The 21,610-nt window shown below is 39.0% G+C and overlaps 1 protein-coding gene and 1 long non-coding RNA gene across 3 annotated transcripts in view; one reads left to right on the top strand and one right to left on the bottom strand.

The window, feature by feature from the left end:
* INTS14 (integrator complex subunit 14) overlaps positions 1-14,864 on the bottom strand; it is a 28,327-nt gene extending 13,463 nt beyond the window's left edge. Inside the window, exons 1-9 of one of the 2 annotated variants that reach the window (XM_039865271.1) lie at positions 14,716-14,864; positions 10,935-11,218; positions 9,518-9,625; positions 6,566-6,721; positions 5,728-5,846; positions 5,147-5,289; positions 3,402-3,494; positions 1,552-1,696; positions 113-246 (exon numbers count right to left, since the gene is read on the bottom strand). In XM_039865271.1, coding sequence (XP_039721205.1) covers positions 113-246; positions 1,552-1,696; positions 3,402-3,494; positions 5,147-5,289; positions 5,728-5,846; positions 6,566-6,721; positions 9,518-9,625; positions 10,935-11,218; positions 14,716-14,854 — 1,321 coding nt within the window. In that variant the 5' untranslated portion in view covers positions 14,855-14,864. Of the gene's footprint in view, positions 1-112; positions 247-1,551; positions 1,697-3,401; positions 3,495-5,146; positions 5,290-5,727; positions 5,847-6,565; positions 6,722-9,517; positions 9,626-10,934; positions 11,219-13,978; positions 14,577-14,715 lie in introns of those variants that run through there. The other variant, XM_039865272.1, reaches the window with a different exon arrangement.
* Positions 241-2,155, top strand: LOC120604506 (uncharacterized). The gene is made up of 2 exons (XR_005653362.1): positions 241-300; positions 446-2,155. It is a non-coding gene; the product is annotated as an uncharacterized LOC120604506 (long non-coding RNA).
* Positions 14,865-21,610: the final 6,746 nt, after the last annotated feature.

Genomic DNA, 21,610 nt, shown 5'->3' with positions numbered 1-21,610 from the left:
GACCACAGCACACTCATCAGGGCGATCACACAACTCTCTGCACAGTCAGAGCCATTTAGAATAGCAGAGAGAAAACAAAGTCGAGATAAATAAAATCTGATCTGGGTTATACCTGAAATAGGACCCAACTGTGCCATTTTCCCTAGCCATGGGAGAGGTTCTGGGCCAGGCTCAAAGAGAGACATCATGAGGTTTGATTTCTTCTTGCTGTCAGCTTGGGAGTAGAGCATTCCATGCCATTCAGGACTAGATAGAGAGAAGATGGAAAATCAGAAGAACAACAAGCCTGGGATTGTCAAGGTAAATAAGTCTAATTTGTGTTTTTCTCTTGAGCAACATAGGAATGTATTACTTTTACTAAAGCCAAATCCTAAACCTGAAAATGCATAATGCTGCTTCCTAATATTACCATTCCCCTGAGACATATTCTTATTCAATTATATAGATATGGAAATCAAAAGCAGTCTTAAAAGAGAAAAAAAATCACAAGGGCAGCAAGTAGCTGCAGGTGGTGAGGAGTAATGGCTGCTACAGGTCTTTTCAGCTACAGCCTGAGTCATTCACAGCAGCACCAATACAGAAGCCCTTGCAACAAAGAGCACAAAGCCATCACCCAGCTCTGCTCATACTTCTCAAAGGGTCCCAGGTGATTCTCATATTCAGAGCTAGTACAAGTAGCTTGGGTACCAAGAAATACAGTAAACTAATACCTAATAAGAACTGCATTCTTCCTTTTGGAATATTAACTAAAGCAGAAATGGAGCCATGCTTCTTCTGAGGACTCCTAACCTCTTTATCTTCTATATCAGTCAACCCCAGGTAATGGCTAGAAGATGATCAGTCGCCTCTTCTTTCGTAACAGGTATTATAGAATGGGAAGCAGATAGTTTTGCAAGTGAATGTGGAAGCTAGAAGGGCTTTCCTCATAGGGAAGGAATATAGCAAAGTGGTTACAAGCATGGACTCTAGAGTCAGAATGCAAGGGTAAGAATCCTGGCTCTTTCATTTACCAGCTGAGTGACCTTGAGCACGTTCCTTGACCTCTCTAAGCCTCAGTTTCCTTATCTATATAATGGTGATAATATTGATACCTTCTGTATAGTGTTGTTGTGAGGGATTAAATGAATTAATACACATAAAGTGCCTAGAGGAATGCCTGGCACACAGTAAAATGTTCAATGAATGACATCAGAATCTTTTTTCATTTAGTTCTACCTCCTCATTTTATAGCTTATGAATACTGCATAAGATCCGATAGCAAGTTAGTAGCATTGCTGTAACTGAACCCAAGTTTCCTAGATAGACTAAGAAAGAGGAAAACTAAGAAAAGATATAATATAAAAGCAATATAATTAATAGGCTCACTCTGTACTTATTCTAGGGGATAATTTAAAGAGTTTAGAAGGTGATAGCAGGTGGGAAGGGTATGGCAGAGAGAGGAAAAAGGTGACAAGGACCCTTCTATTTTCTTTTCAGAAAAGTCTGGGAAATATTTCACTTTGTAAATTGATTTTCCCTTTCACTTAACCAAAGGTAAACAAAGTTTCTTACCCTAATTGAACTATCGCTACCATTCCTTCCACTTTTAGGCTGCCATGGAGCAGGACACAAAAGTTGGGTATCTTGCCTGCAATCTGATTGGCTGAATTTTCATCTTCATTATCATCAGTTATGCCAGTACCCACTTCATCGCCTTCTGTAAAAAGAAAACAGGTCAGACTGAGATTACTATAAAAATCCCAAACCCCAATTATACTCTTGGTTGTTTCTAGCTTTGGAAGGAAAATACATGGAGTTATAAAAGAATATGTAACAAGAAAAACTCATATTTCTGTCTTCCTACATCCACATAAAAATCAGTTTTCACATGTTATATGAATTCCATTTATATCAAACATCCAGAAGAAGCAAATCTATAGAGACAGAAAGGATATTAGTGGTTATCTGGGGCTGAGGGAGATGGAAGGCTAGGGGTTGATAGCTAAAGGGTTTCTTTTTGGGGTAGTGAAAATTCTAAAATTCAAATTCTCTGACTGTGGTAATGGTTGCACAACTCTGTAAATATACTAAAAACTAATTAATTGTACCCTTTAATTGGTGAAGTAAATGGTATTATACTTCAGTGAAGCTGCTATCCAAAAAAAAAAAAAAAAAATCAGCTTTCCACAATTTCTACCAGGACACTCAACTGGCTGCTCCCTGGGGGTTTCAGGCACCATTTAAACAGAACCACAGATTCAGAGATGTCAAGAACATTCTCAGCTGACAGCCTTCAGGCAGCACATGGATGGGCACCCCCCAAAGGTAAAAGGTGATTACTCCATAAACTTCTTGACTCTCCAACTCCAGTCTCTCATATATTCTTCTGACAAATAAATCTTCCTACAGTTAACTTCACTCTGGAACTGTCTGCTCAATTTCATTCAAAGACTTCCTCCTTCAATAGGAAGAATTTGCCCAGTTTAGCTTGACATTTAACAGCCCTTACAATATGGCCTCATTCTGCCTTCCCATACTTTTCTTTCCAGTTTCCTTACACAAACTCTTCATTTTCCCCACTTTTCTTGGCAATATATATGGGTATGCAAGAATCCTCCAACCAGGACCTTAGAAATAAGGAAAACCTGGTTATTATAAATATCAAGAACAATAAAGTAAATTAAAACACTACGATCACAGTAAGCCATCTGTGAGAACATATTAAGATTCTATCTGTGAATGTGTGATTGCGGGTTAGAGAATACCCAACTCTCCAACTGACATAACTGGCATACATAAAATTTGATCATCACTCAGTGAGTAAAAACCTGATTAACTGGTGAAACCTGGTGAATATAAAGTGGAGGATCAGCCTAGAACAGAGAAATGAGAAGTGTAAAGTGCTAGAGACTAACATTCTTCAGAAAGATGTTGAATTTTGGGAGACATGACTTTATTCTGAAGTAATGAGCAGCACAAAAGGCTAGATTCATCTATTCATTCAACAGTATTTTCTGAATATCTACTATGTGCTAGGCACTGGAACAGAACAAATGTAAATTCTCTCCCTTATGAAGCTGTATTTGACTCCACATTTATCAGGCAACCTTTGAGGACAACCTGGGCTTTTTCAGCAGAGCTCTGGATAAGGGACTAAGCATTCTCATCTCTAAAGAGGACTTCCACTATAAATTAACAAAACAAAACACAGTAACTATGTGTCAAGATATTTTCCGTAGTGTAAAGTGGCAAAACTAGTTTTCTAGTATATTAGGCAACCTTCCATTTTTAAAAATCCGGTCCAATCCTGTAACCATTCCTTTCCCCCAAATTCTGCAAAATGAGCTATCCTACTACATTTAAAAATAACTTTAGACAATAAGATGCTTCATATGTATCATGAGAATAGGAAGAGAACTCACCTTTGTTAAGTGCTATAGGTAGGACCAGATGTCTGGACAGAACTGGGGGACTTGAAATATCAGCTATATCAATAAATCCCACTATTTCCAAATCTGAAAAGGAATCAACATAGAACTAATTAGTGCTATAGAAAAGTACATTATTTTCTATGTGCTAGATTTCACAAACACAATGTTTAATTCAAGTAGGGAATTCAAATATGATGACTAGGGAGGTTATTAGAAGCTTCTTTGGATAACTCTAATAAATTTATATTTAGGAAGCTGAGGAAATAAGGATAATTGTTTTTTATTTAATGAATTTAAGTTATATGACAAATAGCTTAGACTTTATTTTTATGAGGCCAGGTCCCCAGCCAAAGCAAAAGCTTAAAAGGTCAAATCCCTCTATAATCAGGGATGTTCAGGCCACCAGGGAGCGTCATAGTCAAACACTTCCTCAACAACTCCAAGTAGCCATCCTTGGAGGATAAAGCCATTGTATTAAAAATGTTTCCCTGAGAAAGAAACACATTCTCTAAAAAACCAACATAGCAGTACAAACATGAAAATGATTTCTTTGTTTTATAGAAGCCTATTATTTATGACCAAAAATGTTTGTTGAAAACCCAAAATAAGTAAAAAATAAAAGTTGTAACCCAAAGTACTTTTTAAAAGTTTTTGTGATTATATAAATAGTATAAAAACTTGGAAAACATTAAAATTGTAAAGCAGAAAAATAGTCGCTCTTTATTCATCATTAAAGGAAACCACTATTAATACTTTATTGAATTGCTTTTCAATCTTTCTTCCAGGCATACACACACTGATATTCTCAAAACAATTTTTTAAAAATCAGGCTCATGGTGAGTACACTGTACTTCTAACATATCAGGAAATCTGCTTCTCAGATTAGCTGATTACTCAGCTAAAGAAAGTAATGAAATGAACATTTACTGTGCACTTAATCTGAATCATTTGTTGACTGAACAATTACTGAGTCAATATCTACTAAGCATCAGACACTACATTAGGCGATGGAGCAATGGTGCAATGCTGATGGTGCAATGGTGACTGAAACAATGAGGTTTAATATGTACCCGCAACTCAAGGAGTACACCCTCTAACAGGAGACAACTCTCCTCTCCACTATTCCTGTTACTTTTGACTCTTCACTTCGCCAATCTCAGCGAAGCACAGAACCAGCAACATGAACCAGGTAAAAACCATGGCACATAGCTTTATTTTAGTTATAATATAAGCAACAGGGCTAGAGAGGTAGAGTATATCAGAGCTGAGACTTTAGAGACCATCAATCACCTAGAGATTCCATTCATGTAGCCAATAAGAACAAGGGGAAGTGAGTTGTCCAGGATCATACAAGAGTCACACAGCCAAGTCTATCCTTCATATACGACCTCAATATTATGATGCTAATTAATCTTAGTATCTATTAAGAAGTACTTCAAGGACTTCAATGCTAATGAATCTGGCCATGATTTCCAACTCTAGTAATTTGTGGTTATAATTATCTAGGATTGGACATTTAACTCATGACCTCACCATCACCACAAAAGACCACTAATCTGCCACCTCTTAGGCAATGCATCCTCCCACCCAAAGTGTATAACTGATGACAACAGCACCCTAGTATTGGAATTTACATTTCTTTTCCACCCTCCTGGAGAGGGAAGAGTAAAAGTCAGAGGTTAGGAAAAAGTCAGGAAAACAGAAGAACTAAGAAGGAAATTAAAAAAAAAAGTTACCTGTGTTAATGACTTTAGGGATAGGATCGATTTCCTCATCTACAACAAAAGGTTCTGGCCTGGGGAAGACTTGCACGTCAGCGGTTAGGTGGCCACACTTGAGAACAGCATGGAAAGGAGTATATGCCAAATCTATCAGTTTTCTAGAATATGATGATTAATTGTTATAGGAAGAATACTATGATACACATAATTTTCTTCAAGTAATTTTTTCAATATGCTAAGTTAGATTTCCCTTTGAGTTGACTCCAAAACGATGTGATCGTTTGTGAAATAGAACAAAATCTGACATTTTTGGTGAGGCAATTTCAATTCTGAAAAGCCCCAAACCAAGTTAATCTCTCAAATTGCTTGAGTCACTATAAGGAAGTCAGTATCTATAGGCATTATAGATTTAGTCATGCTTAATTTAAAAGGGAATGAACTTTTAAAAATCACTACTACCAAGTATTTTATCCAAAAAAAGTACAACTTGGGGAAAATAAAATGACACAATTAGAAATAGTAAAATAGATTACTATTGCTGGCTATCAAATTATAATGGACTGTAAGAAGGCAAAAAACCTCAAGTATATACTCACCCAAACATAGACTGTACATTTTTCAAGCACAGGGGGCCATCAATAGTAAAAATCTGCCCTTCGCCATTGTTTAAGTCTATGAGACGTTCAAGGCAATCCAAGGAATCAGTGCTCTGAAGCTACAAAGCAAAACAGATGACCCCTTTAAAGTGGCATGAAATGCCATTTTATCAGCACATTGAGGTCATACCCATCACAAAAACACAGACAATAAATATAATAGATGATTTTTTAACCATGTGCGAAGGAAAATATAACAATTTTGACTCAAGGTTACCAAAGAGGGATGTCATATAAAATGATACCAGTAGAGCTATGTCATTCAGAAGCAGTTCTGCAAAGATTCTCAGAGGTGACCATGGTAGGTATTTATACAATATCTTCCCTCCAAAGTGTTTCTAACATCTTTTGGTAAGTACCATTATTATCTACATTTTACAGATAGAAAATATGAAGTCAAGAAAGGTTTAATGTTCCTGAGTAAACGAGAAAATCAGGAAGCAAAGTTTAATAAAACATGCATCAGTCATATTACTTTACCAAAAAAATCAAAGCACATTCCTGTAAACATTCCTGTGGGATGGACATGAAAATTCCTAAATGAGGGAAATATTTAACACCATCTCAGGAAACAGCTGGGGCAACACTCTGAACTTTCAAAGACATTGAGATCCTGAGTCTTTTCAAATACAATTAGTGACCAGCCTCAGCTGAAACCAGTGGAGTTCAATGCTATAGTACATGCAATATGATACTCATGGAATATACACACTAAAAAATAACTGAGTTCTAAAATGTATCTAATCAAACTAAAAAGAACTTAGCTAAAAAGCATTACCTCCTCCAAATTTGCCATGCACATGATGTATAACTTAGATGGGAAAGGAAAAGGTAGTGGAAACCTGTTGCTCTCACTTCGTTGACTGTGTGTAGCTAGGGAATGCCGCAGTGACCCTCTACCAATGCCAAGACAGCCATCTGTCACCAGAACAACCTGTTTGCAAAAAGCAAGAGAAAGTTTGTATATAAAATAACATACTCATTTAAAGCAGTCTCATTTAGCAATGTTTTCATTTCTCTCTAATTGCATTTACACTGAAAAATCTACCTCTGCAGGGATACAAGCAATAATGTGTATAAATCTCAAAAAATTTGTCAAGTGAAAGATGATAGACACATTGTATGATTCTATTTATATGAAGTTCTAGAACAGATAAAACAAAGCTAAGATAAATCAAACAGGGGTTGTGGGGCATGGGGAAGACAGTGACTAGAAAGGAGCATAAGGAAACTGTGGTTATGGAAATGTTTTATGTCTTCACTGGAGCAGGGGTTATATAAGTGCATGTATCTGTCAACACTCAGTGAATTGTTTACTTAACATCTATGCATTTTACTGTATTTTATCTAATTAAACTTTTTTTTAAAAAGTACCTACCTATGAACACTTAAAAAAAAAAGGACAAAAACATTCATAACTCTTAGTTAATTATATTAAAGCTAGAATCCTATCTCTTATATAAGGAGGTGGCACCTAAGGCACTGATGTCAAAAATGGCACGAGGACCTATTTTACATGTGTTCCTAAGAAGTATCAGCACAGAAGTCTGAACTTTGATGACAAAGATGACAAACTCTACCCCTGGTCAAGTAGAATGACAATTGCTTTAAAAATGTGTTTATAAAAGCCATTTAACCATACAAGACCTTTAAAATGCACTCTTAACCTGCAATTTGAAAAAGCCTTCAAAATTACCAACGATAGACAGTAGTTAGAAAGCATTTTCTTTTCCTCATTGCTTCAAAGTGATCTTGTCGGAGGGCGCAGACTTTGCAAGCATTCCAGGGGAGGATTATTTTTGGTCTCCCTAGCCTATCCTACTAACGCGATAATAATAGACCATTAAGGCAGTATTAGGTGGTTGTTTTATGTGAAGTACCAAGGTTGGCACTTACTTCTAAAGCCCAAGAATGCTTAATGGAGGTCCCCTGGAGCAATGTCAATTTTGGGGAAGATAGTCAATTGACTACAAGATAATTTCTCCTAGGTACCAATAATTGCTTTATAATAATTTCCTTCTGCCACTAGCTTCTTCAGATACTGTATGATAATGAAATATTTCATGTAATGTCAAAACGAGATAGATTTTACTCAGATAATGAAGACAGTCCAGCTGTCTAAAAAGTTGGTTAAAAAAATTCTATATTAAAACAAATCCATATGATAGTAACTAATTATAAAAACAATCACTAATAACTTTCACTTCTAGTCTAGTGTTTTAGACTGTTCACCCCAAAACTCATCAAGCAAGTCTCAGTGAATTCAGGCTCAGCCCCTTGCCCTCAGGATACAATACATCTCAAATTCAGGTTCTTCCTTTTTGCAAAGAAATAAAAAACATGAAAAGGCAGATGTCTTTCTGGTGCACATATTTTCTGAGATTCTTCTCTAAAACTACTGTGCTACCTACTAGCTTCCAGTTCAGTAAATATTGACAACAAAACTTTGTTTATTCAGTATACTGTTAGGAAATTAGATATTTTGTATGCCTGACTTACCAAATAAACAATGTTTACAAAGTAAGGTGCCAAACATTTTTATTTCTTAAAAGAAATTGATCAAAAGGCATTTACTAGCTTTTTTAGTAAGTATCCACTAGTGATTTGATTTAACCTTTTAGTAGTAGCTCAGGATCTTCATTTATCCACAAGTTCATACTATACAAAAATGAGTAGTTTTATAATAAGAAAAAGCAACTTAAAAAATTTTACGTTTACTGAGATAATTTACATACAATAAAATTCACTTTTTTAGTATATAGTTCTATGATTTCCAACAACTGCTTTCAATGATGTAACCACTTCTGCTTCATTTGAGTCAACTCCTACCCTTCCTTCACTCCCAGGCAACCATAATTTTATTTTTAATTAAAAAATAAATACCAGTGATGCCACTGACACTACTGAGGAATCCTATTTTTGACCCTGTAATACAAATCATACTCTTTGGCTCACTGCCTGTTTTTGTAAATAAAGTTTTACCAGAACACAGCCATGCCCATTTATTTACTTATTATCTATGGCTGCTTTCATGTTATGACACTGAAGCTGAGGAGTTGCCATAGATACCGGCAAAGCCTAAAATACAGAAAAAGTTTGCTGATTCCTGTTGTAGACTACGGTATTATGATTTTCCTTTTAGCAATCTTTTTTCTCCTTTAAAATACGCTACTACTTCTCAAAGTACCTGTGTATAGCAAACTTACAATTCTCTTTTTCTGCTACCACTCTGCTCTGATTTGATGCTCTAATGTGGATATACTGTGGATCCTAAGTAAAGAGCAACTGATTTTATGACATTCGTAACTCCTCACTTTTTAGATAACTCAGATAGTTGAGATGGTTAAAAGTCTGCTGAATAAATACTACATTGAGATAATGAAGATAGGCTATATTGTACTGATGTTTACAATTCTATCACTCAAAAAATTATAATCACCTCTTCCAGGGAATGATCTAAAATTCCACTATGAGCCCTTTGTGTTTTATACAAACAATACGAGTTTACAAGAAGTCAATTTACTAGGAGAATGCTTTCCATAAGGCATAATTGTGTTGCTTTTTGAGCGTATTAGTGCTGATTTTCTGCCTTATTTGAAAAAGATACAAATAGTATATAACGTAGTTTATGGAAATTACAATGCATGCTGTGCCAGAGCTTGAAGAAAGTCCAGGCACCTCAGTGGTTAACATTTTTAACTTAGGGCAATGAAAAAGAACTGATCATTACCTGGCAAGGAATTGCACCACCCCATTCTTGCTGAACAATGTTGCAAACGCCAACTAATGCAGACTCCAAGCAGGTTTTATCATAATCATCCATATTACTTAGTGCTTCCTGATTGAATAAAAGATAAAATTGCTCATTATTCTTTACTGTTTTGTGATTAGAAAACAACATAAAAATTCAAAGCATGAATGTTACACAGGGGAAATTGTTTCTGAGAGCCCCTAAGCATAAGTTCTTAAAGGAAAACAGTAAAACAGACTTCCTCAACTATAAAAGATAACTAAAAGAGCTTCCCTTCATTCTGCCTCTTATGAGGTGAGACTGAACAGCACACTAAGTTTCTATCTTTAGAAGTGGACCTTAACAGAAATAATTAAAATAAAGAACTTTTGAACACATCACAAAAATGACAAATTTGAGTACTAACTATATCCTAAACACCATTCTAGGTATTTTCAGTACATTTAATCACAACACCCTATAGATTATTAATCTATTTTTAAAATGAAGAAACTAAGGTACAGAATGATTAGGTCACTTTCCCAGGTCTCATATCTAGAGGTGGCACAGTCTAAATCTGAACCCAGTCACTAACTCCAGGACTCCTGGTCTTAACAATTACTCTGCAGTATTTATACAGCAATTCTCTATTTCAGAACTGCTGAACATCCAAAATCCTTAGCTTACTCACTTATAAAAAAGGCAGTGCAACTTTAAAAAAAAGCTTTTGAGTCACTTAAAAATATGAGATAATAAAAGGAATGATTTAACAAAATTTTATTACTTATATTTAAAAAATCAAACTACATTGATCCTGAATTCCTCGACTGCCTAGCAATTATTAAACTACTCAATTTAATTCTAAAAACACTTAGTCTGCTCACTATGGGTAAGGCACTGTGCTAGGCCCTGATGGAAATATTAATGATTTAGAGGTGTTGTCAGAAAGTAAATTCTTGGGTATATCACAGATGACATCTTTGAAAGATAACATCTATCAACTGAGTTTTAAAAATTGTAATTCCTTGGCATCTGTAAATCAAAGGCTATTTGTTGGAGAGGAAATAGAATTTTGAATTACTCTAGAATAAGTTTTTATAAGAAAAGGCTATTTTTTATCTCCTCAAGTTTTATAGCAAAAGAAGTTAAGTGTTGAACCTAAAGATCCTAAACTGTAGGGAATGGGGCACTATATCCTGAGAGAATTCAAGAAAATCAAGAGTCAAAAAGGCAACAACCCAGTTCTAACTCATAGCTCTACCAAAAGGCATAAAACGTGCTGGTTGTGAATACTTGTTTTATAGCTATGCTTAGATACTTTGGCCACAGACTTATCAAAATATTCAGGACAATATGACACTTTTTCCTCCCTATAAATTTGAGCCCTGTACATACACTAACTCATTCCTTTTTGTACCTGTAGGGTGTTATAATCTCTTGTGAAGGGCACCATCAGTTCCCAGAGCGATGAAAAAACCACAAGGGCTGTAAACTCAAGTTTGTAATTTGTGGCCATGTGCTCAAACAGCATTGTCAAACCATGGGCTGCGAGGTGCTTGCGCTGATATTCCTCAGACCCCTCGACAGACACAGGTCGGGTCATGGAAAGGGACACATCCATTACCACTACTGTTGGCATGATGAAAATGATCCCAATGTTCCCAATCAGAATGCAGACAGACAGCTCTAAATAAAGAAATGCTGTAGAAAATAAATATGGTTAGGCTTGCAAGTCATGGAGAATAAAAAGTATTTTTTTTCACCATAATTTTAACCAAATATTCCAGAAATAAGTAAAGGCAAACCCCATTTAAATTGAGGTGAGGGAAAACCTGCAGAGAATTCAGGAGGAGGGAAGCAAGCAGCTTACTTCATTATAAATACTTCTAGCATCACCCAATAAATGGCCATAAATCAAGGACCACCTTAAGTTATTTCAACTAAGAAAACATTAAACTAGTCCTTGAGTTTCATCTCTCCAACACTTAACTTACTAAAGAATATTTCTAGTTGTTATATGGTGGTGCTTTTTGACAATCAACCAGTCTTTTGGGGCATCATCACTATCTTAGTTGATACAACAGTATTTGCGCATTTAATTATCTTGTTGTTTGGTGTTTGTCTCTTTTTAAATTAAAATGAATGCAAAATATAAAAATGAAAGGGCTAGTAAAATCATAATCCAAATTAAAGAAAGCTGGAAGTCATTAAGCCTGACAAAAGCCACAGACTACTGCTAGCCTCAGTAGTACTCACTGAACGTAAACCAGGCCACAGGCCTTTAACTGTGAAGGAAAAGAACAAAATTAAAGAATATGTATGACAGCTGGCATTACCTCATGAAATTGTGTATAAAAGTCAAAATGTAGAAGAAATGGAGAAAACTAAGAGTTCTTTAAAATTATGGCTTGAAAATTAACATGAAGAAAACATTTCTGTGCTCAAAAAAAAAAAGTTCACAGATACACAGACCTGCTCATGGGGACAAAGCTTGCTGCTAATCAATTATTAAGCAAATTATAGTTTATTGACACAATGAAATATCACAAAGCTATAAATAAAAGGAAAATAACATATGTATATATCAGAAATATTTACATAAAGTATTAATAAAGGAAAAGGGATCACAGGATTGTATGTATACACTTCATAAAAATCATATTGAATTTATATAGAGAAGACTATGAATGGACATTAACAGGTTAGAAATTTAATGTGCACTAATTTCTTCTTTGGAACTTACTTCAAAACACTTAACAGTGGTCAGATTGTTTGTTTTAGTTGTTTCCATCTACAAATATGTGATATCCTAAAATTCCATTTGTAAATAGGCTATTGGGAACTCAGAACATATCGGTTCATGGAAGAATGTTATAAATAGGGCCAGGGACTCAGTCAAGTAGGAAAAGCCTTTTTACCACAAAACAATCTAAGATACAGTTCAAGTACAGTAATGCTTCATGTATCCAACATTAATAAAGATCAGACAGGAGACATACTCTCCAGACTTCTTAGAATTCCAAAATGTTTAGGCATTTTGATAGAAAACTACTGTGTATCTCTCCTCCATGCCTCCTTAAATACTGTGTGCTAAACATAACTCACACTCTTATGTTGACTTGGCATCACCAATCTAAACACCAGTACGGCCCAGCACACTGCTACCCTGATGTTTATACCAGCATTTCCCCAAGCATGTGCTGCAGAATACTGTTCTGGAGGCATCCTCCAAGAAAAATGAGTTCAGGCCTTATTAATTAAACTGAGAAGTTCTACAGCAAAGAATCCAGTTTAATTTGCCAACCCTGTGTTTCCCATTTAACTCTTTTCTACATAATGACTGTTAAAGTTCCATAAAACAAGAATGTTATATAACATACAAGAAAACAATGCCTTGTATTCAAGGGATCCAGCCTATTGTGCTGTGTTTTGGTGCCTCCTCTTTATAATTAATTTTTAGACCATCAGCTTGTATTCCACTTTTCTCAGTAATCCTATGCAATTACTCTCCTTTCTAATTTGCTGCTTCTTGGCTACTATGAGCTAGAAAGCCGGATAAAGCTCATTAAAACTGTCCAAACAGGCTCTGAGAGCCTGTGGGTTTTAGTGTCAAATGCATGAGCTTAGGTGTATCAGCTTGGTACTATTTTATCTACTGTTTTTTAAAAAAAATTATTTACTTTCTGGAACAGCTGTGTTGTTCAAGTGAGGTCTTGTCCAATATTGGTTACATTAGACCAAATGCTCACTAAGGGCAGAGGCCATGTCAGATTTTGCCCACCAATGTCTCCTCAGAGCCTACCTATCACAGTAAATGGTACATAGTAAGTGCCTGACGAATGTTTGATAATCACTAATGAACTACCCCTAATCACCAGATATAACATTAATTCTTTGGCAAAATATATGATGAATTTTAACTCTGGACATCAGAAACACATTTCCTCCTCTCCTTTCCATTCAAGCAGAGAGACCGGGGACTCCTATGCCTCTGCCCATGTAGAGTTTATCCAGCTCCTATGGTAGTCTCATTCATACATAGAGGCCTTTATGTTATTGAAAGTTGGGGATCATATGGAGTAGTACTACCTTCACTTAGAAACAAAACAGATTTAGATCAGGTATAAGAAACCACTTTTGGCCCATAAAATCTGCTGTAACACTGGAATGGTTGACCATAGCTAACAGTCTTGACTTCTCTGCAGACAGCTCTAGAACTGGCTCTTTCTCCTGACTGATGCATTTGTATCCATCAGTAAACACACCTCTTTAACAATGGCAAAGGCATGGGAAACCAATTCAGTATTCAGGTTGTAAGCACAGAAGTAAAAAAGGGAACTGAATGTTCTCGAAGAATGGTTCACTCAAGCAGTCTAGGCCTGATAAAAGGAAATTCCTATCCACCACAGTCCAGCAATTTTGTGAGGGCAGGCTATGTTTCTCACTTGGGCTGATTCTCACCTGCAAGTCTTCCACGCCATCTTCACACCTTTCCCATAAGTACCGTTTCCATGCATTGCTTAAGACAACTAGGGGGTCTTCTCAATGAGTCTACTCCTGGGAATAAACCCTATCTAGCCGCTTGATCTGGCCTTAATGCCAAGTCTCCATCAGTACACATTTATAATTCCCTGAAGGTGACAATCACCTCATTCATAAAGCACTGATTCTCAGCAGTTTCACTCTCAAAGCATGATTCCACTCGAATTTCTAAGGGCCCGCCCATTCATGTTAGGGTCCTCATCAACCCTGAGATCTCCCAGTCAGCCTGACTTCCCTTGCCCTGATGAGTCCCTCCGGAGTTCTCAGAACTTCATCTTTAAACCGCCAGCCTAGAAATACAAAATTTCTCCGTTTGGATCGAAACTGGAGGTGTATTTTCACCTTGAAATCAGCAAAAAGACAAATGAGAAAGAGAGAGATCTGGAAGTCTCTTATGGGAGGAGGGGGCGCAGAGGGCCTGAGCAGGGGGCGAAATCATGGTTTTTACGCGGAACCGGCGACCCCCGAGCTCCAGGGAGCGGGGAGGCCGGGAGCTGGGCCCCGGAACTGGCGCCTCAGAGACCGTGCGGAGCGGCCACCGGGATGGCGGAAAAACCTGGCGCTGGCCTCGCCTCGTTTCCCACCCCTGACTCCTATTCCTGCAGGTCTAACAAGCAACGAAAGACAACCTGAGGCCCCTGGCCGCCCCTACTCACCCCGCGCCCATCGCCGGCACAGTCCGACCGCATAAACTTTCCGCTCGCGCACCACGACCGGAACTATAGGGCCGCGCGACAAAGGGAACCCGGCGCCGGGACTGCGCGCGGGGCTGAGGCGGGGCTTTAAGGACTGCATTGGGGTTGGGCTCTGGCTCCGCGGGGACGCTAAGGGGTGCGCCCTTCTCAGTAACTGTCTACAGTAGTGTATTCGTAACGACCCCTTTCCACCCACACGTCTCCGATTTCACTGAGCCCGGGCTGTGTCCGCCCCTTCCCTTCCTCCGTCTCCATTCTCGGGCTCTTCCCCCATTTACCTGTGGCCTCTTGTCCACCTCCCTCCGTAACTCTGTGACCCCTTCACACGTTTGTCTCCTACTCACCTGGGCCCGTGGGTGCCAACAGCCTAACTCTCTCTGATATTTGCCCCTCTTCCCCGTCACTCACCCGACTCCTCGTACATATCCTCGGAACCAGCTGACAGAATTCTCTTCAACTAGAATTCCTCCATTAGGGATGGTCATACTAAGCACGGTGTTTTTCTTAATGACCTGAGCTAGTTTACACGTCAAGACTTTTCCTCTTGGTCTCCCCAGCACGTTACTCACTTTAAAGCCCCACCCCTTCTTTGGAGGAAGCAGAGAGAATGTTCAGTCAGTTCCCCCTACCCTGGCCTAGGTACGTTGCTGAGGAATTTGCACTCAGGTTTTTCTGTGAGGCATCATGAGCCCTCACCTACCTCAACCTTTGGCCACCTGGTGTCCCCACAGCAGACTGCTTCAGTGAGGGGCTTGAGGGGGCAAGAAGTGACTTTGTAACCATTTAGGGAGCCAGGAAATGCCAGTTAGAGAGGTAGGCCTGAATGAATGCCAGCAGGCCCTGGGTAGTTGTGGTTCAAAAAACCATGTTGTACCACAGAAGTTACAGGTGGGGACAGAAAGGCTTCTAGAAGGCCATAGGCCTTTGCCTCTTTTTCTTTTAGTTGGTAGGATGAGGTGAGGTAGAAGGTGGTCCAAGGAGGGAGAATGCTTTGAATTGAACAATAGTCTGACTTTTTACAGCTTGTTCTGTGGGAGAGTCGGGGCTTCAGTTGCTTGTAGTTCTTTCTTGTCTCCTCCTATGTCTGAAATGGCAGAGGAAGATAAGTCAGTTTCTGGGAATGTTGCTGCCAACATTAGGGCCCAAAGGCCTACAGACTATTTGCTTCAGAATTTCTTTCCCCAACTTGGGTGGCCTTACCATCTCAAGACCCTGTTATGTTTGAGCAGGCACTGGTATCTAGGTAAATGAGGCTATAGCCTGAATACTTGGTTATAATTTCTAATTTTTCCCCAATGGGAGGGATGTGGCCAAGAACATGTGGTCAAGGGAGTTGTCTACTTACCCCTAATGTGATAATGACTCAGCTTTTGTTGAGGAACAGTCGCTGTTCTCCTGGTAGTTCCAATTCAGTTCTATGGACTGATTCGTTAGTCCTAAAGCCTCAATTTATTAGTTTGTTGTTGGGTGATAAGATCTTCATGACCTAGTTCTTTTGGATACAGGCTTTCAGATTAGGGAAGTAAACAGGCAATTTATTAAAGTTGACAATAAAAGGTAGGACTTCCAAGAAGGCTGCCTCACTTAGGGCAACTGTTGAGTGCTTTTGTTTTTGTTTTTTAATTCTTAATAGAATTCCATTAAAAATCAGAAGGTTGTTGAGTGAATATAAAATCAGAGAACATCAGCACAGAGAGCTAGAAAGTCTTAAAGGAAATGTCTTTCAATCCATAGCTGGCTAATTAATTTCTTTTTCTCATTCAAGAGACCCTCAGCATCTGCATGTTTCCAGATACAATAAACAATTCTTTGCATAATCTATCATCCCCTTTATTTTTTCCCTAATTTGTAACAGTGGGCCACTGTCACAGAGACTTTGAAAGGCAGAGTGGTTTGGTCTCCGTTCTGGCAGAGTAAAGGTTGGTGACAGAAATACCAAGCTATTCACAGGGGCCAGGTACTGCGCTCAAGGGAGGTTCATATATTCAGTTCTCCTAGGGCACATGTTGAACATGTAGACTCCCAGGCCATGCTGACTGAATTGTAATTTCATGGATTAGTGCCTGGGATCTTCACTGTTAGGTCCCAACATGATTTTTCATATTCAGAGATGAAGTGTAAGGAGTGAGTGTGGAAAAGGGGAAGAGAGAGGATGGGGAAACTGGTAAGCCCACATTACTTTTCTGTTCTCTCCATTTTACTCTCCTGTGCTGTCCTTTGCCATGTGACTTTCTTCCTGCTTTCTCTAGTCTGGACCTTGTCTACTTCCAAATCATACTACCAAGCTCCAGGCTAGCCCTTTTCCCCCATCCCCAAATTGCATTCCATTATTTTCAGCAGAGAGAAAGTCCAAAAAAACCGTAGATATGACCCTTCTCTCTTTTTAAAATATTTTATTATTGGAAAACTGTATAGCCATTTTTTATCCTATAAACAATGTAATATAAACAATTAAAACAATATAAGCATAAGGCCTTGGGCTGTGACACAGTTCAGCATCAGACAGATCTGAGTGCTTTTCCACGGGTTCTCACTGTACCTCTTACAGCAATCCCACAAGGAAGCTCGTCTCTTCTGCTTTTATAAATGGGAAACCTGAGGATAACAGCTTAGAAGACTTGCTCTCCATCAATCTTATTACTTTATTAGAGGTTGCAAAGTAGTACCAGTAGGTCAAATTCAGCCCCTAGACCCATTTTGTTTGCCCTTTAATATTTTTAAATTGTTTTACATTGGAATGCCTACTGATGGGGTATTCATTCTCTGTCCAAACACGGCTCTCATTACTCTCAACTGACTTTAATAGAGTTGATTTAACTTAATTTTATCCACTCAGGCCCTGAAGGCATTTGAGTTTGCAACCAAAAGTCTGCCAAATCTGGTCCACTTTCCACTGTGTAAGATCAATATCAACTCTTGATGTAGGCCCAGAAATAAACCAGCCTCAGCCACAAACCCTCCACATCAGGTGAAAAGTCTCATTCTCTCTTCTTCCTATTTTAATAGAACTGTAGGAAAGGCATCCCTGCTCTAAGACTTGCCTTCCTCAGCTCTCAATATCATTGTGAGGGTGAGTGCCAGGTCTGCCTCCCCTCTCCTGCCACCCTGTTCCAGGGAGAGTATAAAATGAGGCAACTTTGTAGAACAAAGCAGATCAGCTTCCCCTCCTTGGTGGTGCTAGTCTTCTTCCAGCAGTTTGCTCTCTGAAACACCATGAGCCTCTGTGAGTGGGCATCCCTCCAATCCCCATGTGTAGCTCAGGTGCCCCATCTCTGAGCAGCTCCTCACTAGGATGTACTTTTTCAGTCCGTCAACAAATATATTTATTGGGTGCTAAACACTGTTCTGGGCTATGGGAATTCAGCCAAGAATAAGGCAGGCAAAGTTTCTGTCCTCTTGGAGCTCACCTGCTAGTAAGGGATGCAGACATTAACCAGGCGATCACGTTAGTAAATACACAGTAGAGCGTTGTCACAATGGAACACAAGGGGACCTGCTGCCCCCTAACACAGTCTGACTATAATCAAAAACAATAATAACAATAATAATAACAAAAATGTTAATTTAATTAATCCTCACAAGAAGACTACCAAGCAAGTAGTGTCATCATTTTCATTTTATGGGTTTAGAGGTTTACAGCCACTGAGAAGTTAAATAACTTGTCCAAACTCATACCATTCTTGGTTCAGCAGCAAACTTTTCTATGGCCTGTTGAATTTCAAATGTGCCACAACCCCATGAGAACAAGACAAGAGGAACCAGGTTTACCACCAGCAGGTGAGATTTGGGTTAGACACTAGAAAGAATTCCTTGCCAATAGTTATGAGTGCATGAAAGAAAGAAGTCCCTTTTCTGGGAATTTGCTTCTCCCTCGAATTTTCTATTTTGCATAAATAACATTGTAAAAATAGGGGAATTATTCTAGAAAAAAAATATATCACTTATCATTCCACCTTGTGAATTGGGTTCTTTTTTCCATCTTTCTGAACAAGGTTGAGATTGTGTTAGACGGTTGGTATGTGAGAAGGGAAGTGACTAGATCTGGTTCTGCCTGCAAGAGTCTAAAGGCAAGGATGTGGTAACAGCAGAGGTCAGCCCCTCAACACAGGCTTCCAATATCCAGAGTAACCCCAGGACACCCAGAGATGAAGATAGCTCTTCCACAGCGGGTAGGCAACTCTGTGTGCTTCAGTAAAGGGCTCTGGATACCTTCTTACTGTTACAGGCCACTCAAGTAGGGCAGAAGGAAGGCTGTGAGGGGTAACCTGCTATTTCAGGTGAAAGAAATCAAAGCAGCATGTTATCCATGTACTTCGTGGGAAATGGGAGAGGAGAAAGGAGCAATCAGTAATCATCAGGCATAGTCAGATGAACGATTGAAATGGCTTCCAGGTCTTTAGGTGGGATCATGAGACCCCCATTGCTTAACTTCAATCCCCACTTCATTCAGCTCCAGTCCTGAGCTGGAGGCACAATTCCTAGGGTACCTTGGGATGTCCCAGCCTGTGCTGGAGAGATCTGTCAGTGTGCTCTTCCCTAGCGATTTCCCTTAGGCCTAAGAAAATGTTTTGCATATATGAAATGCTTTAAAATTTGTGAGATATTTTCTTTACTTTCCCTCATTTTTAAAAAATAGATGATTTTTTAGAGCAGTTTTAGGTTCAAAGCAAAATTGAGCAGATATTCCCTCATTCAAATATTGATTCTCACATCTGCCCAACAAATGGTTAGGATGGGTATTATTATCTTCATTTAGAATCACACAGTAGCAAATGGATCCTAGAGCTAATTGAGGTCTTCTGATCTCTTAATCCCCAGATACTTTCCCTTGCTTCCCACAGAGTGAATTTGGAATCTTTGCTTCCCATAAGCATGGAAACTCTGGACCACCTCTCATTCCCAGAGCTTAGAAGCAAGTTTGAGAAGTTCCTCCAAGTTTCCGCCTTGATTACAGGGTCCCACAGAGAACACATCTGTGTACCTGGTGGAAGGCCCACCCTCTCAGGCTCTGGCAGAGGCCCTGGGACCCAGAGTTTGTACAATGCCCCGCCCGATAAGCTTCTTAGAGGCGGGTATTAGCAAGGATTGGATATTCTTCCCCTGAGATGCCCTTCACACCCGACCCTGCCTTGAATTAGGATCCCATAGGAGAGCTGGGGGCAGGAGAATGGGGTGGTGTTCCCTGCTGTCTAGCTTCAGATCCACTCTTTGAGACCCTGGATTCTGACAAGTTTCCAGAACTGAGAAGATATCCAGATGTCCAGGTTTGAAGGTAAATGATGTGATTAGGTAGGGGAGATCAACTGGGGTGCCAGCTCGGCTCTGTTACATAACACAGGGACACCAGAGAGACCCTCCAAAGTATATGTAGGAGATTTGAAGTGTTGAGTTTATGGCAAGGGACAGGGTGGACAAAGGGATGGTGGAAAGACAATTATAGGAATTGAGGACAAAGAAGGAAATTCACTTATTGTGTAGTTCTTTTGCTTGTCCCTCTTTTGCTGTTTAAGACGATTGCATTTGGATCTCTAGTTAGCATGGTATGCTGGAAAGATTGGAGCATTAAAAGCCTCATCTGTACACTATTCACTAGCTTTATGACACTGAGCAAGTCATATTTCTCTGAACCTCAGTTTCTTCATGTTTCAGTATATGTGCTGCCAAAGCAAGCACAGTTTCTTCATGTTTCAACTGAGAAGTTCCACTAAACAGTGTCGGTAACTCCTTTTACCTTAACAACCTAAGATTCTATGGGTTACTCATCTCACTTTGAATAGACTATTTCATATGCAAAATTTCCAGTTGTTTTGTAATTTAATATTTACTTGGGTTGGGCCTCTATACCTTTCTTTATAAATCAAGGATTCTTTGAGGGCCTTTCATGTTCTTTCCTCCTGTGTCCTTATGTAAAATAACCCTTATGTAGCACTTGATTCTGTACAATGCATTTCACCGACTTTATGTGTTTTTACTGTCACAAATTCCTGTGACATAGGTATTGTTGTTACTTTTTACATGCTAGGTTATTACTATTGTTATTACTATTGTTTTTTTTCTATTAAATTGAATTAAAATAAATTTAAATTTAAAATATAACATGTATATAATAAAAAGGTTAAATGGTTAAAACTGAACAATAAGATATACTGAAAAGTAAGTCTCCTTTTGACCCCTGGCCTTTAGATTCCCTTTTCCAGATGTCCTTCCCGAGATTATCTTTGCATAATCAACATACATGTTATCGTGCCCATTTCACAGATGATGTACTGAGGCTCTGCCTGTCCAAGGTGACACCGCTGGTAAGCAGCAGAGCTGGGAATCCAGACCCTTGACTCCATTCACCATGTTCCTCCCACCATACTACACAGTTTAGGAAACTTCATGACATTAACTTTTAAGCTTTGTTCTCTTTCATGATATGGTAGAATCATTTTAAGTCAGTTGAAAAAAAAAACATGTCGAGCATTGATATCTCTGCCTGTCTTCCACTGCTGCCTCTTTTTGTATAAAGCTTAAAACCATATCTTCTTACCTCCCTTCTGCCTTTGATAAGGTGAAATCTATGGCCTGGGTCACCAACTATGGGTGACTGAGCTCCCAGCAGCTCAGGCTTGGACCTGAGAAGTGCTCGCAGACCTCTTCCAGGGAGCCCAGGGAGGGCTGGGTAGACCCAGATCAAGAACCTAAGTTTCTGGCAGGCCTACACAGCACAGAGGACCCCCAGATGCCCTTTCTCCCATCAACAGTCATTGCCGCTTGGAGCAGGGGGCGGAGATAATTTTGCTCCAACTGCTTTCACCCAAAGTCCCCTGCATGAATTGTCACTGTTCCAAATGAGGATTTGGTGGGTCCCAGC

This window comes from Pteropus medius, unplaced genomic scaffold, assembly GCF_902729225.1.
Source record: "Pteropus medius unplaced genomic scaffold, Ma_sr-lr_union100, whole genome shotgun sequence".
Taxonomy (NCBI): Eukaryota; Metazoa; Chordata; class Mammalia; order Chiroptera; family Pteropodidae; genus Pteropus; species Pteropus medius.
This window is presented reverse-complemented; position numbering and strand designations above follow the sequence as displayed.